The 21,095-nt window shown below is 45.0% G+C and overlaps 1 protein-coding gene across 1 annotated transcript in view; it reads right to left on the bottom strand.

The window, feature by feature from the left end:
* Nucleotides 1–10,414: 10,414 nt before the first annotated feature.
* LOC137522143 (L-amino-acid oxidase-like) overlaps nucleotides 10,415–21,095 on the bottom strand; it is an 86,094-nt gene continuing 75,413 nt past the window's right edge. Inside the window, exons 7-8 of the mRNA XM_068242173.1 lie at nucleotides 17,922–17,924; nucleotides 10,415–11,198 (exon numbers count right to left, since the gene is read on the bottom strand). Coding sequence (XP_068098274.1) covers nucleotides 10,415–11,198; nucleotides 17,922–17,924 — 787 coding nt within the window. The remainder of the gene's footprint in view (nucleotides 11,199–17,921; nucleotides 17,925–21,095) is intronic.

Raw genomic sequence — 21,095 nt, 5'->3', positions numbered from 1 at the left:
AGGCTGTGCCTTGTGCTTCCTTCTTTCCTCCTTTGTGCCATCTCTGCCTCCTTCTGTTCCCGTGTCTCCTTATGTCCCCTTTGCCTTTATTTGTCCCCTTGTGCTACCTCTGCCCCCCTGTTCCTCCTTCAGTTCCACTCTGCCTCCTTCTGTCTCCCTTTGTGCATCTTCTGTCTCCATGTGCCTCTTCACTCCCAATGTGCCACATCTGTCCCTCCTTCTGTCCCCATTTGTGCCTCCTTCTGACCCTTGTTGTAGAGGGTGCCAGACCGACCAGGCGGTCATGAGTGCTGTGTGTGGGGGGGGGGGACCGACCACAGTCACCGCCCCCCAGATCTTGTGTCCCCAGGTGGTGAACAGGCTTGTGGCGTCTCACTGGCCCGTAAGCTCACTTCTGCAGTCTTACATTACATGTATTTTCTGGTGAAACGCTGCCCACATTGCAAATTTTCTGATGAAACGCTGCCACATTATGATTATTTCCCAGTGAAACGCTGCCACATTATGAATATTTTCATGGTGGGTGCCACAGATTTTTCCGCCTGGAGAGACGAAATGGCTAGAGGCGCCCCTGCTGACAGCCGACTTCTGTAGTGAGCAGAGAAGTAAACTCCAGGGAATTTAGATTAGCTTGATTGCAGGTAATCTTATCTCTTTTTTCCAGCTCCCCCTCCCACCCTGTTGTCTTCCCCATGACCCTTTCCTCTTTTCAGATTTTAGTGGCTTCTTTAGAAAGCATGTCCCTGCCAAACAGCACGGGTGATGTCTGTAGTCCTGGTGAGAAGTCTTCCTGCCATTTCTCCTCTCCCATCAGGCTTTCGGTCTTGTGATAGCAAAAAACGGACACGGCACTCTGTGGCTAAAAGCAGCAACAAGCTGTATTGAAGCAACAAGGTAATACACACAACGTTCCAGGTGGAGCCCTTCCTCGAGTGTTCCTTTCTGTCTTGTGCCTCTACCTCTTTATCTCCCCCTCCTCCTATGCATCCTCCTCTTTTGTATGTCCCCCTTTTCTGACTGTCCTCAGAGAAGCTCACAATCTAATCATACCATAGTCATAGTCTAATGTCCTACCATATTATTATTGTGTATTTATATAGCACTGACATCTTCTGCAGCACTGTTTAGAGTACAGAGTTTCATATCGGTTAGCTCCGTCCACATCCTGACGACTCCTTTTCCCCAAACAAATCCCCCAAAATTTTCAGCGACACACCTGACGCCTCAAGCCGTCAACCCTCCCATATTTTTTTTTTTTTTGGGGGGGGGGGGGGGGGGGTAGGGGGTTGTCTGTAAATAATCAGCACTGGGTGTCAAATGACATCAGGTAGGAAGTTTGCAGGGGGTGGGGAGATTAGGGTTACACCCCTGAAAAGGACGGATAGGGCTGCTGTACAGCGAAAGCCCTGCTCTTTCAGGTAAATGACAGCCTTTCTTCAGGCCAAGCAGTCCCTGCTAGGACTGCTTGCAATTGATACAGAGCACCAAAATCTATCAACATCATATACAGGTGATCAGCACAGAACCATTGAAGAGTGAATACAGCAGTTGAAGTAGGGCTCTTTATGGGTCCCTCTGGTCCAGAAGCCCCGGTGCGGTTGCTACTAGGATGGACAGAACTTTTCACTAGCGAGTATTTTCGGCCGTCCGCCCATTTGCCGGTCGGCGAACACATTGTGAAATTCGATCCGCCCCATGCCTTAACATGGAGCCAAAAATGTACCCCTCACCCCAGTCAAGAGACACCTGGCAGCCAATGAGGAATTTCTCCCTTCCGAACCCCCTCCCCCCCCCCCCATAAAAGTCCGAGCACAGCAGCTATATTACATTCTGCCTGTGACTGCTGTACTAGGTAGAATAGGGAGAGAGTTCTGCTGAGTGAGGGATAGCTTTGGTATATTGCTGTTCTGCGTGCCCAGTACTCTTTAGCTGTTGGAGAGGGGTTCTGTCACTAGTAGTTCAATAACTAGAGAACCCCATAGTCCTTTTTAGGACTGATCCTACTTTTTTATTTGTGCTTTTGTGCTGTGTGCTGTTGCAGACTGTGGTGTTCTTCCAGACTGTGTTCACCAGCACAGTGCAGCCCAGCAACTGTATATTGTGATTTCTGCTCTTTGGAAAATATAATTGTCATCTGAGTTAAGTGACATTCAGCTCATCAAATCACCTGAGTGTCCACTAGTGTTACCTTCTTCACCTGACGTTATCACTGAAGTCCTTCCGGTTGTTTGCGATGCAGTAAAAGCAGTGTTTCATCCGTCAGTGTGAACAAAGCCTAACCCTTACACTACCTGATCGACGTCTACACGCCGGACATTTTAAAGCACTTTATTCCACAAATTTAGAAATTTCATGTGATTTCTGCCCTTTAGACATTAAAACATGACTCTGCATAAAATACAGTGGTTTGCAAAAGTATTCGGCCCCCTTGAAGTTTTCCACATTTTGTCACATTACTGCCATAAACATGAATCAATTTTATTGCAATTGCACGTGAAAGACCAATACAAAGTGGTGTACACGTGAGAAGGGGAACGAAAATCATACATGATTCCAAACATTTTTTACATATAAATAACTGCAAAGGGGGGTGTGCGTAATTATTTAGCCCCTTTTAATCTGAGTGCAGTCAGTTGCCCATAGACATTGCCTGGTGAGTGCTAATGACTAAATAGCGTGCACCTGTGTGTAATCTAATGTCGGTACAAATACAGCTGCTCTGTGATGGCCTCAGAAGTTGTCTAAGAGAATATTGGGAGCAACAAAACCATGAAGTCCAAAGAACACACCAGACAGGTCAGGGATGAAGTTATTGAGAAATTTAAAGCAGGCTTAGGCTACAAAAAGATTTCCAAAGCCTTGAACATCCCACGGAGCACCGTTCAAGCGATCATTCAGAAATGGAAGAAGTATGGCACAACTGTAAACCTACCAGGACAAGGCCGTCCACCTAAACTCACAGGCAACAAGGAGAGCGCTGATCAGAAATGCAGTCAAGAGGCCCATGGTGATTCTGGACGAGCTGCAGAGATCTACAGCTCAGGTGGGGGAATCTGTCCATAGGACAACTATTAGTCGTGCACTGCACAAAGATGGCCTTTATGGAAGAGTGGCAAGAAGAAAGCCATTGTTAACAGAAAAGCATAAGAAGTCCCGTTTGCAGTTTGCCACAAGCCATGTGGGGGACACAGCAACCATGTGGAAGAATGTGCTCTGCTCAGATGAGACCCAAATTGAACTTTGTGGCCAAAATGCAAAACGCTATGTGTGGCGGAAAACTAACACTGCACATCACTCTGAACACACCATCCCCACTGCCAAATATGGTGGTGGCAGCATCATGCTCTGGGGGTGCTTCTCTTCAGCATGGACAGGGAAGCTGGTCAGAGTTGATGGGAAGATGGATGGAGCCAAATACAGGGCAGTCTTGGAAGAAAACCTCTTGGAGTCTGCAGAAGACTTGAGACTGAGGCGGAGGTTCACCTTCCAGCAGGACAACAACCCTAAACGTAAAGCCAGGGCAACAATGGAATGATTCAAAACAAAACATATCCATGTGTTAGAATGGCCCAGTCAAAGTCCAGATCTAAATCCAATCAAGAATCTGTGGCAAGATCTGAAAACTGCTGTTTACAAACGCTGTCCATCTAATCTGACTGAGCAGGAGCTGTTTTGCAGAGAAGAATGGGCAAGGATTTCAGTCTCTAGATGTGCAAAGCTGGTAGACATGCCCTAAAAGACTGGCAGCTGTAATTGCAGCAAAAGGTGGTTCTACAAAGTATTGACTCAGGGGGCTGAATAATTACGCACACCCCACTTTGCAGTTATTTTTTTTTTTTAAATGTTTGGAATCATGTATGATTTTCGTTCCACTTCTCACGTGTACACCACTTTGTATTGGTCTTCCATGTGGAATGCCAATAAAATTGAATCATGTTTGTGGCAGTGATATGACAAAATGTGGAAAACTTCAAGGGGGCCGAATACTTTTGCAAACCACTGTAAATATTTTTTCGTGGAAAATTTGCCATTGATCCCCCCTCCGGCACGTCACTGTCAAGGTGTTAGGACCCTTTAAACAGCTTTTTAAATAAGGATTGTGGCCAGAAATAGTCCCTATAGGTTTTAGCGTTCACCAGCCCATTGAAGTCTATGGAGGTTCGCCGCCTTCACGAACGGATCCAGAAATGTTCGCAAACTGTTAGCAAACACATTTTGGGAAAGCTTTTCCATCACTTGTTCGCTACCTCTGCATCCGCTATTGCTACGCCACTGATGCTGGGAGTTAGAATAACAGAATCTGTTACAGTGCAGAGATGTGAACATGCCCATAGAATGGTGTGGACAGGATGTTCACATGCAGAGTGATTCTGCAACACAACTGATGCAGTTTGAAAAGTCCCTCAGGCCCTGTTCACAGTGGTGCGTTATGTTGCAGTGTAATGGCCGCTTTGTAACATGGCTTACTGCAATGTACCACATAGTTACAGCTATTTGGGTTAAAAAAAGACATACGTCCATCCAGCTCAAGCACAAAATAAAGTACTACACCAGCCTGCTTGATCCAGAGAAAGGTAAAAAAAAAAAAACCTTACAAGGCCTGGGCCAATTAGCCCCAAAAGGGAAAAAATTCCTTTTTGACTCCAAATGGCAATAAGATAAAATCCCTGGATCAGCACCACCGGGCATTACCTAGTAATTTTAGCCATATATGTTTCTCCAGACTCAATAAGTTCAGTTTATCTAACCTTTCTGGTGCAGTACATTACCGGTAAACGCACTCATTAATAGTAGAAATGAAGCATAGTGACTGTATGTTAAGTCGCATGTTAACAGGTACAGTGTAGCATACCTTTCATTCACTGTATGCTTCACTGTATGAGGTGAAATGGAGCTGTAATATGCGGTATTAGCTTTTCATTCTGTTGCGTTGTTCTTTTCATACAGGGGTGCGACGTCACCTTCCAATTCCTGTTCCCTTTGCCGCAGTTTACCATTCAGCCTCAGACCCTGAGGGAATCCTGAAGGCATTCAGCACTGCAGGCATGCAGGATTTGTACTTTTTACTGCCCAAGGCTACCAACTATCACGAGCCACCCCGTAACCAACAGCATACCCAGGGCCGGATTTGTACTTTTCAGTGCCCTAGGCCTGCTGTCTCCAAGCGCCCCCCCCCCCCCAAAAAAAAAAATATTTTGTTCAACACTCTGACTAGCGATCATTGGTTTGAATGGGCTCATTTCAGTTGTGCTGCTCTGCCCCCCATTCAGCAAATAATTCCTGTAATTTGCGCTCCTGCCCGAATGTGCACAGCGGCCGATAGTGTTCTGGGCATGCAAACTTGAGAAATGATGCTGATGTATGACCGGTACTTGTCAACAATGCGTAACACTGTACCAGCCATGGGCAGGAGTGAGAAATTACAGGGAGCGGGAGTGGCCAGAGCATGCGCTGCTTCTTTGTCCTCTGTGCGACTGGCTGCAGTCGGAGCCACAAACAGGTGGCAGGGCAGTGCAATGGAGAGAAGCCCATCCAAAACAGAGAACAGGTAAGTAGCAAACATCCTGTCAGGACCCACTTTGGATGTTTTGTTGTAATTGGAGTGGACCTGAACTCAGAACTTCCTCTCTGCTCTAAAAGATACGCAAAAACATAACCTTTAAATAAAAACATTTCTTTGTTACAGCTGATACAAATCCTGCAATAAATCTGCAGTGTGTCTACTTCCTGCTTTTATGGAAGCAGACATATTTTTAACATCCTGTGCTTTCAAATGAGTTTAGATGTTGTGGCAGTCAGGTGACACAGCATAGAGATAAAATTACAACTTGTGACACATAGGAGGGGGAATTAGACAGGCTCTCGAAATACATACATGGTACAGTTCTCTGTTTTCCTTCTGTCCTGTGCAAGAGTTCAGCTCCACTTTAAAGCATCTGAATGACATTTATTTATATTTGCTGAAAAATCTATGCATCTCTTTTGAATGTTGAATGCACATATGTCGGTGTGCTCTAACATATTGACAGTATACAGGAACAACGTCTGAAGAAGGCTTATTAGCAGAAAGCTTACTCTTTTTCTTCTAAGCCAATAAATGGTATCACCCTGATTCAAAACTCTCTGCTTTCGCTGATGGCTAAGATGGTGCAATGCTTTACTGCTACAGGAAAGTAGAAGGATACCAAACCATACACACTAGCATAGAGGTAGTAACAGTTCAGGTGCAGTGCTGCTCGGATACCCCTTTTCAAAATCCGGATTGAATTCGGATCCGGATACCTAGATATCCGATCTGAATCGGATATCCGAGTTTGAAATTTTGGAACCCGAATTGGATATCCGAACCCAGTATCCCAGATATCCGCCCAGATTCGGATATCCGGGTAGAAAACCGGCAGTGGGTTTTAAATTGCCTTTAAAATGTTTTTTAGGGGAAATGAGGCATGTAGCATCATGTTTTTTAATGATGTGGGGACTTAAAATCCCCCCTCAAAAAAAAAAATTCTCTCTCAGATGGGAAATCCGAGTTTGCTCGGATAGTGCTATTCGCATTTTAAAAAATATCCGAATTGCTATTCAAAGTTCGGATAGTGGAAAAAGTTCTGATTATCTGGGTAGTTCGGATACCCGAATATTGGATGAGCACCACTGCTCAGGTGTCCTTTAAAATGACAGTTTAGCAATGAAAGGGAAGAAAACAGCATTTTATTCTTACAGGTCTCATAGATGGTAGGAGCTGGAGGACAGAAAATGAGTCAGGAAAGAGTTAACTAAGGAAGAAGAGACCACTGCTAGCTAAGAAAAACAGTCATAAATTAGGATTAGATGCATTAATTAACAACTGCTGGGGTCAGTGTCAAAGCTGCAAAAGAAAGTAGCAGAGCTCAGTGATGTTTGTGAATGCCTGCATTAAAACTCAGTGGAACTTAATTCTATCTGCTTTGTAATGTAAATCACTTTTATTTCTCACATCCACGTGTATGTCCATCATACAGAAGAATGATTGTTATAACACATCAAGAAGTGAGAGAGAGAGAATCAGGGATTGGGGAACTCTGGAATTCAGCTATTAGTGCAGAGCAGGGCGCTTTCTGGCTGCGCTGCGGGACCAGAAGAGGTGATTTACTTTGACATATGACCTCTTCTCTCTCCAAGTCATGCCGCCCTTCTTATCTTATCTAATTTTATCGCCCTACGCCATGGCCTTTCTAGAAATCCGGGCCTGAGCATACCCCCCTCCTTCCCCCAATGGCCTATCTCCACCCCTGCCCCTAGAGTAGTTGTTTAACATAAATTCCATAACTACCTGACTGATTCCTCAGTGTTATTACAGCAAAGTGCTCCTCCTTCCTAGTGATGCATCAGCCACATAAATGCACCTGATCTGTGGGGTTTTCCATTGACCTGAACACTCTGTCAGGGCTTCTTCACACCTAGGACATCTTCACTATTTTTTTATTTTTTTTTGAAAATCGCCTTAAAAGTGCTTGTGCAATAAACTCTTATGGGGTTTCATATCTGCATGTTTCGTCAGCTTTCCGCTGACCAAAGCGATGCCTGCACAATTTTTGGGACGATTTTGCTACAACGGAAGGTATAGGAAAATGCAAAACGACAATTACATTTGCGCTTTTAAGAATAAATACATTGTATTCTTTTCCGGGTCAAAGAGTTCACTATCTGACTTGCGTCAGGAAGTGAAAAAAGACATTCTCACTCTCTCTCTTTTCTCTCTCTCTTTCTCTCTTTTTTTCTCCCTTTCTCTCTTTCTTTATTCAGGCAGCACAGAACATCAATGATTTTGAGGCACACACTGCCTATTGATGTGTTTGTAAGTACATGTCACCTTACTTTGTATTATTTGCCTAAAGGTGGCCATACACTCGTTAGATTAGCAGCAGATAGATCATAAGATAGATTTCTTATCTATCTGATGTGTTTAGGAACATTTTTTACTAGGAACAGATTTCCAGTAGATTTCAGTTTGAAATCTATTGAAAATCGATCTCATGGCATTTTTTTGCCATCAGATTTCCATCAGGGCCAATGCAAAATGATAAGCAATCTCCACAGATCGACCTAGATTTTCCACCCTGCCAGATCGATTGAAATCGATCAAAATCGGCCGCCAATCGATCGATTGGTCAACCGATTTGTAATCGACCAATCGATCGATTTTGATCGATCGATCTGCCAAAAATCGTCTGCGTGTATGGGACCCTTAATCAGAGCCGGGACAAGGTCCTCCAGCACCCAAGGCTGAGACACCAAAGTGCGCCTCTCCATCCCTCCACCCCAGCCGTCACACACTGATTGCTATTAGACTAAGAGGCTCCCCAGGGTCCCCAACACCTTAATCCCTAGTTATCTGGCTTGTAGTCACTTCCATGTATCTCCTTTTCTTATTTCTTTCTGCTTCAAACACAATAGGGAATGACAGCTGAATGAATTGTGCGCCCCTCCTGCACTGCGCCCTGAGGCTGGAGCCTCTCCAGCCTATGCCTCGGCCCGGCCCTGCCCTTAATAATGTTATTTAGGAGGGAAGGACACGCTTCTTAGCTGCATTGTTTGTGGGGACATGCTGCCTGATTATATTAAGTGGGGGTACACACACTAATTATGTTTGAGGGGAAATGCTGCTTAATTATGTTGTCCGGGGGGTAACACTGTCCAATTATGATGTTTAGTGTAGAGGGCATGCTGCCTAACCTAAAAATTAGGGGTTGAGTGGACAGAGCACTGTTTCTCTCACTTTATTTCAGCTTTAGAGGTATTACTTGAAATGTTACTATTAAGACTAAAATTTGTATTCTTCATATAGTTACACAGAGGCTGCTACATGCATGATTAAAGTGTGTCTTTAATGCAATATACATACTAGAGCAGTGTTTCCAAGATAGTCCTTAAGCCTGACCAACAGTGAGACCGGCAGGACCGGTTTAAGCAACAATGGGGCCCCAGGGCAAAATAAACCTGGGGGGCCCCCCCAACATATACCCCGGAACAAAAATCGGCATTAGGGGACCTTTTTTGCAGCTGGTATAGTCAGGGTGTGAAGTCCCAATCGGTCGGAGCTCCACATTCTGGCTATCCCAGCCTGCATGGGGGACAAGGGATTAAAAGGTTTCAGGAGGGGGGACCCCACATAGTTTTTTTTTTTTTTTAAGTTCCCACACTATAAACATAAAAAAAAATTGGAAAAATAGAAAAAAATGCCAGGGATCTTCATACAGCCATATTGCGGCTGTATAGCGATCCCTGGCCAAAGCGCTGCGGCTGCGTATAGACCCCCTGGAAACCCCGTCAGAAAATTTATTGTGCTTTCGTTTGATGCATGTAAAATTACACTACCATTAGGTTTGCTACTAAAAGTGACATTTATTACCGCATTTAAAAGTATACTTTTTTCCTTCGAAACTTTAAAATCGATTTTCTCAAAAACTATAAGGTCTTTTTGAAAAATTGTTTTTTCCTCTTATTCCTAATGATCTCCTTAACATATCCTGCAAATTTAGGGTTTCTAGCATTTAAGGTGGATTTGCTATCAACCATTAAAGTCGGCAGGTTTTTAAATGTGTAATTTTTTTTCCTTTGAAACTTTAAAATCGATTTTCTCAAAAACTATAAGGCCGATTTGAAATTTTTTTTCCTCTTGTAGCCACTGGGGGCCCCTACAAGCTCTGGGGCCCTGGGGCAGCTGCCTCCTCTGCCTCTATGGTAGCGCCGGCCCTGGAGACCGGGAATCCACTACAAAACGCTATCGCTAATCGCAATCGCTAGCGTTTTGTATGAGAGGTTTGTAAGCGATTTCATGAGCGATTTGGGTAGCGATTTTAAAAACTGTCATTATTTTGCCAGCGTTTTAAATTCTGATTGGTCCTTTCAATTAATTTTAATTTTGCTACAGTGTGCAGTAATGTAAAAAGCTAGCAAAATCGCTCTGTGTAGGTTTTGATGAGCGATTATGCCAGCGTTTATACACTTTACATTGCAGAAACGCTAATGCTGTATGTCCTGCATTTTGCGATTTGGTAATTGCAATCGCTTCAGTGGAATTTGGCCCATCCATTAACATTAGCTGAGCGTTTAGGGAAATCGCTAGCAGTTTGAATCGCTCCCTAAAAGCTCAGAAAATCGCTCTAGTGGGTTTGAACCCTGATTGTTTTCCATAGAGCCTTGCATATGCACAGGACAGGTGTACATTCTTTGGTTACCTGTGTGTATATCTACCAAATCTGGAACTCTGGTAAATGTGGACAGTGGAGGGGACACTGTTTTACAATATAGGCAAGTATTAGAAAGAGTATAGGCAAGAAGTGTTACATTTTAAATTACTTTTCTAGGTGTAAACATTTGCAGGTTTTGAAAGAACGTAACATAATGATATGAAGATATAAAATTTGAAACACATTCATTGATGTGATGAACTATTAGCATCCCAGTGTATGTCTCTTGCAGCTTTTAAGCCACTTTTAATAGCAGTGTCAATCCAAGCATGAGGAAAAGAAGTATGTTCTCCTGCAAAGTATATATTCCCTTCAGGCTGGGATAGGTGCCTGTACATGTTACTATATTGGTATGGGGTGAAATAAGCAAATGCTCCCATAGAATGTGGATCCAGGCTCCACTTTTTCACCACACCCTTCGGGCAGATTTCTCTGAGCTCCTCTTTTGGTCGTTGGTGGACAGCAGCCAGGTCTTGGAGAACCACATCAATACAGTCTTCATCACTGAGTGATAGGAAGAACATGGAGTCATCAACTTGCGTGTAGGAGGCAAGGATGACGCCTTTTCCATCTGAGAAGTTGTGACTTGGATAATAGATGTAACGAGATGGACGATCGGTGGAGCTTTTTCCACCCACTATACTATCCTTCTCCCAGAACTTCTCATTGCAGCTCAGAAAGATCTTTGTTGCACCGGCATAATGAACATTACTTAAGACGTAATTCTTCTCATTGCTCAGAGGAGGACTGAACTCAATACGTCTGGTGGCTTTTGCTGTGGATGTGATGATGACATAGTCCACGATTATGCTTGTGAGAGTAGGGGATTTATCTTTTCGGTACTGAACGATCACTGATTCCCGATTTCTCTTGACATTCTCTACAGTTGAATTCAGCATTATCACATTTCCCAGATAGTTGGCAACAGCCAAAGGTAATTGATCAAAGCCTCCAGTGATCTCATCCATACTACAGTAAAAGAGATGGAAAGTTGTTTGTTTTTTAAAGGTTCATTTCATATGAATAAACAATATTTTAGTTCACAAATGTTTAGAATTTTTTTGTATTTTTACAAATACAATTTATTATAATATATATATATATTATAGTGGTAAAATGTGAGCAGTGGTTTAATGAAAACTAGGTGAAAATAAACTGATGAGATAAACAATTGCATCTATCCACCTTCTAAAAATAACGTTTTTACATTGGTTTATGTTATTTTTACAGCAGGAGACATTAGCAGTGCTTCCAAACAGAGGCTGCACCCGAATTGACTACCTGCAATAGGTGTGCAGAGCTCTACAATGTGGACAAAATTACACAACTTGCATTCAAAACAGGTACAGCAAAAGAGGGCATTAGCTTTAGTATAAATAATATGTGCACAAATTATTCCCTACTAGACTTCCCCACGGTGATGACGGTCCCTCGTGGGGAAGACCTACTGCTAGTCTAACGATAAAAACATAATTTTGTTCCTACTGCTGCTAATCATAAAATGGTATACACATTTCTTTAACCATCCTGGCGGTATGGACGAGCTCAGCTCGTCCATTACCGCCAGAGGATGCCGCTCAGGCCCTGCTGGGCCGATTTTCTTCAAATAAAAAGGTGCACACGCAGCCGGCACTTTGCCAGCCGCGTGTGCTACCTGATCGCCGCCGCAGCGCGGCGATCCACCGCGTGCAGCGGCGAAAGAGGGTCCCCCCAGCCGCCGGAGCCCAGCGCAGCCGGAACAAATAGTTCCGGCCAGCGCTAAGGGCTGGATCGGAGGCGGCTGACGTCCATGACGTCACTCCGCTCGTTGCCATGGCGACGAGGTAAGCAAAACAAGAAAGGCTGCTCATTGCAGCCTTTCTTGTTAATTCTGATCGCTGGAGGCGATCGGAATTACGCTTCAGGAGCGCCCTCTAGTGGGCTTTCATGCAGCCAATTGTAATAGTTTTTTTTTTTATTTAAAAAAAACCCTCCCGCAGCCGCCCTGGCGATCTTAATAGAACGCCAGGGTGTTAAACAGACATCAAACAAATGACAGCGCTCATAGGCTGCAACTAAAATGAAGACCAACAGAGGCACGCAGAGCCCCACAGGGTGTGTCTGATGTCTTGATGTCTGTTTGAAGAAATGTGTATACCATTTTATGATTAGCAGCACTAGGAGCAAAATTATGTTTTTATCGTTAGACTAGTGGTAGGTCTTGCCCACGAGGGCCCGTCATTGCCCGGGTGCTTGGCACTGTACAAACACATGTCCATCTCATCATGTCACACGTCACCTCGTGAATCCATTAAGATGTAACTTTAATGCTCCTCTTCTGGTCATATTGTGAAGATGCAGTGAGGTTCTGTGGTATAAAGGTAGCCATACATCAGGCGACTTTGAGGCCGATCGACTATTCAATTCAATTTATTATAATTGATTCGGATTTTAATTTGTGCCGTCAAGCAGGGCCGTGCAGTTGGTCCTTAAGTGAGGGGTGCTCAAATTTAAAAAAGGGGCTTCCCCCCCCCAATGCACAGTAATACCTACAAGTGGAGGAGGACCTTCCCCCCCCCCCCAACCCCCTTGCCCTGCAGTGACATGTTACCTGCACCCCCGGCTCTCCAATTGTCCCAAACCATCACCCTGAGTCCCTCTGCTTGACACATTCATTCAGTCACAGTAGCACTGGCTGCATTCAATGGTGTTGAGTCAGTCGGACCTGTCACCAATGGCCGCACGTTTCCCCGCCTCATTTCTGGCTAGGGGCGTATTGGTTGTCATGTGGCTGCTGAATGCAGATGCTGTGTGCCATATGGGTTCTAGATGTGAGTACTAGGTGTCTTGTGGGTTCTGGCTATGAGTAGGTATTAAGAGTCATGTGGGTGTTGATTGATTGCAGGTACTTATTTATCTATTGTATTTATAAAGCGCCAACATATTACGCAGCGCTGGACATTAGTTTAGGTTACAGACAATATTTAGGGGTGACATATAGCAAAATGACAATACCTAAATACAAGAAAGACTAGATCATACAGCACAGTATGAGTACAAGGTAATGCTTAGTCACTGGAGGGGAGCATGGAGATTAGGCAAGTTAGGTTCACTCAGATGCATAGCATGGGTTCACAGTAATGGAGGTGCATGTTCAGGTAGGACACAAAAGGAGGAGGACCCTGCCCAAAGGCTTACAATCTAGAGGGAGAGGTAAGGACACGAAAGGTAGGGGACTAGAGTTCAGCTGTGGGTTTAAAGCACTTGTGTGGGGTAGTAGGCCAGAGTGAAAAAGGTGAGTTTTGAGGGCCTTCTTGAAGATGTTGAAGGAGGGGGCTGCCCTAATGGGTGAAAGCAAGAAGTTTTGAATCAGGATGATACCATTTATTGGCTAACTTAGAGATGGATAAACAGTGAGCTTTTGACTTATAAAAAGCCTTCGTCGGACTGGTTCCTGACCAAAACTGAAAAACACAGCTTATATACACTGACATACAGAGGAGAAACATTCTTTAGCAAACATAAATGTAATTAGATGCCTTAACTGTTACTAAGGATGCCTTAACTGTTACTGAGGATGTGGGGGGGGGGGGGCGGTTAGGCGAAGTTCATTGGAAGAGCGAGTGAGCGGCTAGGTGTGTACCTCCTGAGTAAGGTCAGACACAGTATCTTGAATCTGATTCTGGACTGGATAGGAAGCCAGTGGAGGGATTCAAGGAGGGGATCCGTTGTGGTGGAGCGATTGGAGCAGTGGATAATTCTGGCTGCCGCATTCATGATGGACTGCAGTGGGGCTGTTCGGGTCATAGGGAGACCAGACAGAAGGGCATTGCAGTAGTCAAGGTGGGAAATTATGAGGGCATGGATGAGGAGTTTGATGATGGCAGAGGTCAGGAAAGGGTGAATCTTACAGATGTTACGAAGGTGGAAGTTGCTGGACTTTGTGAGGTTTTGGATGCGGGGAGTGAAGGAGAGTGCGGAGTCTAGGGTGACACCCAGACAGCGGGCTTGAGAGGTAGGGCGAATGGTAGTGTGGTTAACAGTGACATGCACATCTGGGAGGTTCATGGATGGCCGGGGTGGGAAGATCATAAATTCCGTTTTGTCTAGATTTAGTTTCAAGAACCTAGCAGACATCCAGGAGGAGATGGCTGATAGACAGGAGGAGACCTTGTCCATGGTAGTGGTGGATATGTCAGGGGTATGGAGGTAGATCTGGGTGTCATCTGCATACAGATGATAGTTTAAACTCATGGAGGAGATAACCTTGCCAATGGAGGATGTGTATAGTGTGAACAGTGGGGGGTCAAGGACCGAGCCTTGGGGGTCTCCCACCGAGAGGTGGTTGGGGGTGGACGAGAACTCATTGAAGGCAGTCGTGAAGGAGCGGTTGGAGAGGTAGGATGAAAGCCAGGTCAGGGCGAGATCGTGAATGCCCATGGACTGGAGGAGTAGGGGATGATCTACTGTGTCAAAAGCTGCTGAAAGGTCGAGGAGGAGAATAGAGTATTTACTTTCAGTTTTAGCTAACGCAAGGTCATTGACCACTTTGGTGAGAGCCGTTTCGGTTAAGTGGGCAGGTCTGAAGTACTTAGTGCCATGTGAGATCTGGATGCGTGTACTGGATGTCATGTGGGTACTGGGTGCAGGTACTGGGTGTGACATGGGTGCGTATACTTGGTGCCTTGCCTGTACTGGGTGCTGGCTATAGTTGGGCATAGGGTGCCACATGAGTTTTAAATGCAGGTACTTTGGGTGCAGGTGCTGTTTAAGTGGGTGCTTGGTGCAGGTGCGAGTACTGGGTACAATGTCAGGCCTGGGTGCAGGTACTTGGTGAGTGTGAATCACACAGAAGGGGGAGAGAGGAATTGATGGATGGAATTGTTACCCCCAAAATTGGCCATGCCACCAGCAATGGGTGCAATGCTTTGCTTCCAAGGAGAACTATGTGGACCTTCCCACTGCTGACGACCACAGCAAGCTAGTAAACAGTGTTGAAGGTTAAGGTGCGTACACACGCACTACGGCTGCCAATGACAGGGCTTTTCAGCAGCTCAGTTTTTCCTTTTGTTAGTTACCAATGAAATGGAAAAAGAACAAGCATGAAACACCCTCTTTGTGTAACTCTGCTTATCAGCTATAAGAGCTAGTAGAGAGCAGAAGGTGTTAAGTTGCGTACACATGCACTACGGCCACCAACAACGGTCCATCAGACCCTCCCGCTGGGCGGACTTTCAGCAGACTGTAGTGCGTGTGTATGCACTCTTGGCGGACCGATAAGGCTGTTTTTCAGGAACAGCCTTATCAGTCCGCCAACAGTGCATACACACGCACTACAGTCTGCTTAAAGTCCGCCCAGCAGGAGGGTCTGACTGACCCATCGTTGGCGGCCAAAGTGCGTGTCTACGCAACTTAACACCTTCTGCTCTCTACTAGCTCATATAGCTGATAAGCAGAGTTACACAAAGAGGGTGTTTCATGCTTATTCTTATTCATTTCATTAGTAATAGTAACAAACAAAAGAAAAAAATGAGCTGCTGAAAGGCTTTTTTTTAACATAAGCAGGGGCGTACCTAGAAATCCCCGGACCCCCTGCAAAAGACCCTGCATCCCCGGACCCCCTAGGGCCTGCTCAGGGACTTTTGGGGGGCAGGAGGGGTTGCAGCATAAGAGGAGAGTGTGGCAGATAGTGGGGAAATTCATCCACCCCCCCTCACCTCGGGCTCTCCTCTCAGCGCTCCCCCTCCTGTAATCATTGGTGGCAGCGGGCAGCAGCAGCGGCGGCGGCGGCGGCAGACTGAATCTGAATACATTACCTCCTTCTTGCTGGAGCTCTTCCGTTCTCTAAGAGCAACTTCCTGTTTACACAGGAAGTTGCATTAAGCTCTTAGAGAACGGAAGAGCTCCAGCGAGAAGGAGGTAATGTATTCAGCCTGCCGCCGCCGCTGCTGCTGCCCGCTGCCACCAATGATTACAGGAGGGGGAGCACTGAGAGGAGAGCCTGAGGTGAGGGAGGGGGGGGGGATTTCCCCCCCTCCCCACCGATCTGCCACACTCTCCTCTTATGCTGCAACCCCTCCTGCCCCCCAAAAGTCCCTGAGTGGGCCCTAGGGGGGCCTCCCCACGGCGGCAGGGGTCGCATCCCCTATTGTTACGCCAGTGAACATAAGTACAGCTTTTGAATCTTGAGATAAAGTGCAGCCAGAAAAATTACAAAAAAATAGATAAAACAGGTGTTAATGTCACTAAAGAACTTTTGTGTAAACATCCATGTTTATAATTCTCCAAGCCCCAAATCTTCAGGATTCCCCTAAAATGAACTTGGCTAGCATATAATTTGTCCGAGTTACTTCTTACACTTGCATCCATATCTATCTACTGCATCAGCTGTCAAAAGGATGCAATGCTTTCTCAGCTATAGTTTTTTTTTTTTTTGCAACCTTACCTACTATTTTCACCCCACCCTCCTCTAGATTATATGCTTGTAAGGGCAGGGTCCTCACCTGTCATCTATTGTCTCCACTATACTAGTTCTGACTAAACAACATGTACTCGTATTGTATTGCATATTTTCATTCTATTATTCATTAACTATGTACAGACTTGGACAATTTTGTTGTCCAAATAATACATTATTATTATTGTTTATTTATATAGCGCCAACATCTTCAGTAGCACTGTACATAGTACAAACAAATCATGGGGAACAAATATACATAAGAAATACAAGACACTGTACAGTCATGACATTGAAAAGAATAAATACAGATACATACATAATTGATATGTAGTTGGTACATGTACATATGTTAAAGAGAATCTGTATTGTTAAAATCGCACAAAAGTAAACATACCAGTGCGTTAGGGGACATCTCCTATTACCCTCTGTCACAATTTCGCCACTCCTCGCCGCATTAAAAGTGATTAAAAACAGTTTTAAAAAGTTTGTTTATAAACAAACAAAATGGCCACCAAAACAGGAAGTAGGTTGATGTACAGTATGTCCACACATAGAAAATACAACCATACACAAGCAGGCTGTATACAGCCTTCCTTTTGAATCTCAAGAGATCATTTGTGTGTTTCTTTCCCCCTGTTCTCATGCACTGAAGTTTCAGGCTGCTCTTTTTTCTCCTGCAAACAGCTTTGCCCTTGTCTGTAATTCTTCAGTATATGAAAGCCCAGCCAGCTCAGAGGACGATTTATCCAGCTTGTAAAAGATAAGAGAGAAGCTGCTCTAATCTAAATAATACACATTTAGTGTGCATAGAGGGGCCTGAAAGGGGGAATTCATAGCAGAACCACAACACTGAAGAACTTGGCAGCCTTCCAGAACCAGGCTGACAAGTCTGACAAGGGAAAGATACATTGATTTATTACAGAGACTGTGATAGCAGAAAGTGCTGCAGTAAGCCAGAACACATTAGAATAGCTTTTGGAACTTGTAGGATGATAAAAAACAGGATGCAATTTTTGTTACGGAGTCTCTTTAAAATTACAGCAGTATGAGAAACACTAGGAGGAGGTCCCTGCCCTTGCGAGCTTACAATCTAGAGGGTAGTGGGGAGGAAACAAAAGGGAAGGAAACACAAGGATTAGTGGGTGAGCCAGTGTGCCTTCAGTGCTGCCTATAGAAAATGATAGGCTTGTCTGAACAGGTGTGTTTGTTTTCAGAGTACGTTTGAAGGTTTCCAGACTAGTGGCATGACGAACCGGCTGAGGGAGAGAGTTCCAAAGGAAAGGGATAGCCCGTGAGAAGTCTTGGATGCAAGAGTGAGAGGAGGTGACTAGGCTGGAGGACAAAAGGGTCTCCTGTGAGGAACGGAGGGTCCGGGCGGGGAGGTATCTGGAGATTAAAGAGGAAATGTATGGAGGTGATAGCTTGTGTAGAGCTTTGTATGCAAGCGTGAGAAGTTTAAACTGGATCCTTTGGGCAACTGGTAACCAATGGAGGGATTGGCAGAGAGGGACTGCCTCAGAGGATCTAGAAGAGAGGTGGATGAGACGGGCAGCAGAGTTTAGTAGGGATTGGAGAGGTGCCAGTCTGCTTTTTGGTAGACCACAGAGTAGGGTGTTGCAGTAGTCAAGACGGGAGATGATTAGGGCATGCACAAGCATTTTTGTTGCTTCTTGTAAAAGGAAGGGACGGATTCTGGAAATGTTTTTGAGATGGAAGTAGCAGGAGGTAGTTAAAGTGTTAATATGTGGTTTAAAGGAGAGCTCAGAGTCCAGCGTTACCCCTAGGCAACGAGCTTTGGGGGTTAATGCTATTGGGGTGTTATCTACATTGATTGTGACAATGGGAGGTGGAACAGAGAGCGAAGGTGGAAATATCACAATCTCCGTTTTGCTCATATTGAGTTTAAGGAAGCAGGATGACATAAATGTAGATTTCTGGGACTTTTGATAGTAGTGTGGAGAGGTCTGGGGCAGAACAATAAATTTGGGTGTCATCAGCATAGAGGTGATATTGAAGCCCAAAAGAGCTTATTATTTGTCCCAGGCCATGGGTGTAAATGGAAAAGAGGAGGGGTCCAAGGACGGACCCTTGTGGTACTCCCACAGACAGTGGGTGCGGAGAGGTGTTGGTATTGGCATAGGAGACCATGAAAGAACGTCCAGACAGGTAAGAGTTGATCCAGGAGTGTGCTAGCCCCTTGATTCTCAGTGTTGAGAGGGTCTGGAGGAGTAGGGTATGATCAACAGTGTCGAAGGCGGAGGACAGATCTAGGAGTATTAGTACCGAAAATCTGCCTTTGGCTTTAGCAACTAGGAGGTCATTGGCAACCTTAGTAAGAACGGTTTCCGGAGAGTGTTGAGGGCGGAAGCCAGACTGGAAGAGGTCCAACAGGGAATTAGCAGAGAGAAAGTTAGACAACTCTGAGTAAATGTAGCGTTCCAGCAGTTTGGAGGCAAAGGGAAGGAGAGAGACTGGGCGGTAATTAGAAAGGACAGTAGGGTCTAAGGAGGTTTTTTTTATTAGGGGTGTTATGATAGCGTGTTTAAATGAAGCAGGGAAAATGCCAGTTGAGATGGAAAGGTTAAACAGTGTTGTTAAAGCAGGAATGAGGGGGGAGAAGAGCTGGGGAATAAGATGAGAGGGAATTGGGTCCAAGGAGCATGTAGTAAGATGAGCTTTAGAGATTAGTGAAGAAAGATGCTGTTCAGTTAAGGCAGAGAAGATTGTTAGCAGGGAGGAGGTTTGAGTGAGTGAGTGGTTATGTGGAGAGGGATAGTTGATAGTAGGGGAGCTGCCGGGCAGAGAGGAAGAAGGAAGAGGTGATTGGACCGGTGAAGAGGGTTGCTTTTGAAAGCTGTTCTGTAGTGTTTCAATTTTGCTCACAAAATATGCTGCAAAGTCTTCTGCAGACAAGCATGTGGTTGTAGGGGGAGGCGGGGGGTGGAGAAGAGAGCTGAAGGTGTTAAAAAGTTTTTTAGGGTTATGAGATTGTGAAGAAATGAGTGTAGAGAAGTATGACTGCTTTACAAGTGAGAGAGCGTCCCTGAGCTGGAGCAGCATGTTTTTATAGTGGACGAAGTCTTCTGCATTGGAGCTTTTCCTCCACTGCCGTTCTGCTGCCCTGGACTGTCTTTTCAGTTGTTTGATGGGTTCAGTCAACCAGGGCTGTCTGAGTTAATCTATGTCTTGTGCGCTCACTTCATGCAGTGTAAACAAACCCTTTTCAAATATAATAAATCAATAAAACCAAAACCATAAAAGTTCAATAGTACAAAAAAGTCCTTTTGAAAGTTCAATGTCTAATTTACGTGTCCATGGATCGCTGCACCAATCATCAAGCATAGGATGTGTATAACAGTATTCCTTTAAGATGCTGCGCTCACATGCACTTGTAATCTTCTTATAGTTGTATCACTCAAAAGCAAAAAGAAATAGAACCATAGCGTTATACTGTATTATAACAGTGCCACATCCTTCACACCCAGTGCCAAAAAAATTGGTAGTGATGTCTGCCTGTGTATCCACCACAGTCCACCAGGTCACACAGGTCCTCACCATATAATGTCTCTGCCAGCCACAGACAGCAACATTAGCACCTCCACAATTTTAGACCATGTGCGTCCGCTCAAAGTTAGCACCACCACCAGCATACGTGGCCTCTCACCTTCTGCTTCGCTGTCCAGATTATAAGACAGCAACTGCGCTCAAACACCCAGCGGGTCTCTCTCAGCCAGCCTTAAGTAGATAATTCCGTAGGAACAGAAGCTTCACATCAGCCTAATAACTCAATGGGTCTAGATGCAGAGGCGCTCACTTCTGCATCTAGACCCATTGAGTTATTAGGCTGATGTGAAGCTTCTGTTCCTACGGAATTATCTACTTAAGGCTGGCTGAGAGAGACCCGCTGGGTGTTTGAGCGCAGTTGCTGTCTTATATTCTGGACAGCAAAGCAGAAGGTGAGAGGCCACGTATGCTGGTGGTGGTGCTAACTTTGAGGGAACGCACATGGTCTAAAATTGTGGAGGTACTAATGTTGCTGTCTGTGGCTGGCAGCGACATTATATGGTGAGGACCTGTGTGACCTGGTGGACTGTGGTGGATACACAGGCAGACATCACTACCAATTTTTTTGGCACTGGGTGTGAGGGATGTGGCACTGTTATAATACAGTATAACGCTATGGTTCTATTTCTTTTTGCTTTTGAGTGATACAACTATAAGAAGATTACAAGTGCGTGTGAGCGCAGCATCTTAAAGGAATACTGTTATACACAACCAGGGCTGTCTGTTGATGTGGCGGGGGCGGAAGTTGGTGAGAGGGGCAGCTGTGTTCATGACAGCGGTGACTGTGGTGGAGTAGTAGATGGATGCTGACTCTGGGTCAGTGCAGGACGACAGGGAGCCCAGGGGTTTTAGAGAATCAGCTA

This window comes from Hyperolius riggenbachi, chromosome 6, assembly GCF_040937935.1.
Source record: "Hyperolius riggenbachi isolate aHypRig1 chromosome 6, aHypRig1.pri, whole genome shotgun sequence".
Lineage (NCBI taxonomy): Eukaryota > Metazoa > Chordata > Amphibia > Anura > Hyperoliidae > Hyperolius > Hyperolius riggenbachi.
The sequence above is the reverse complement of the archived record's forward strand: the minus strand, read 5'-3'. Positions and strand labels throughout refer to the sequence as shown.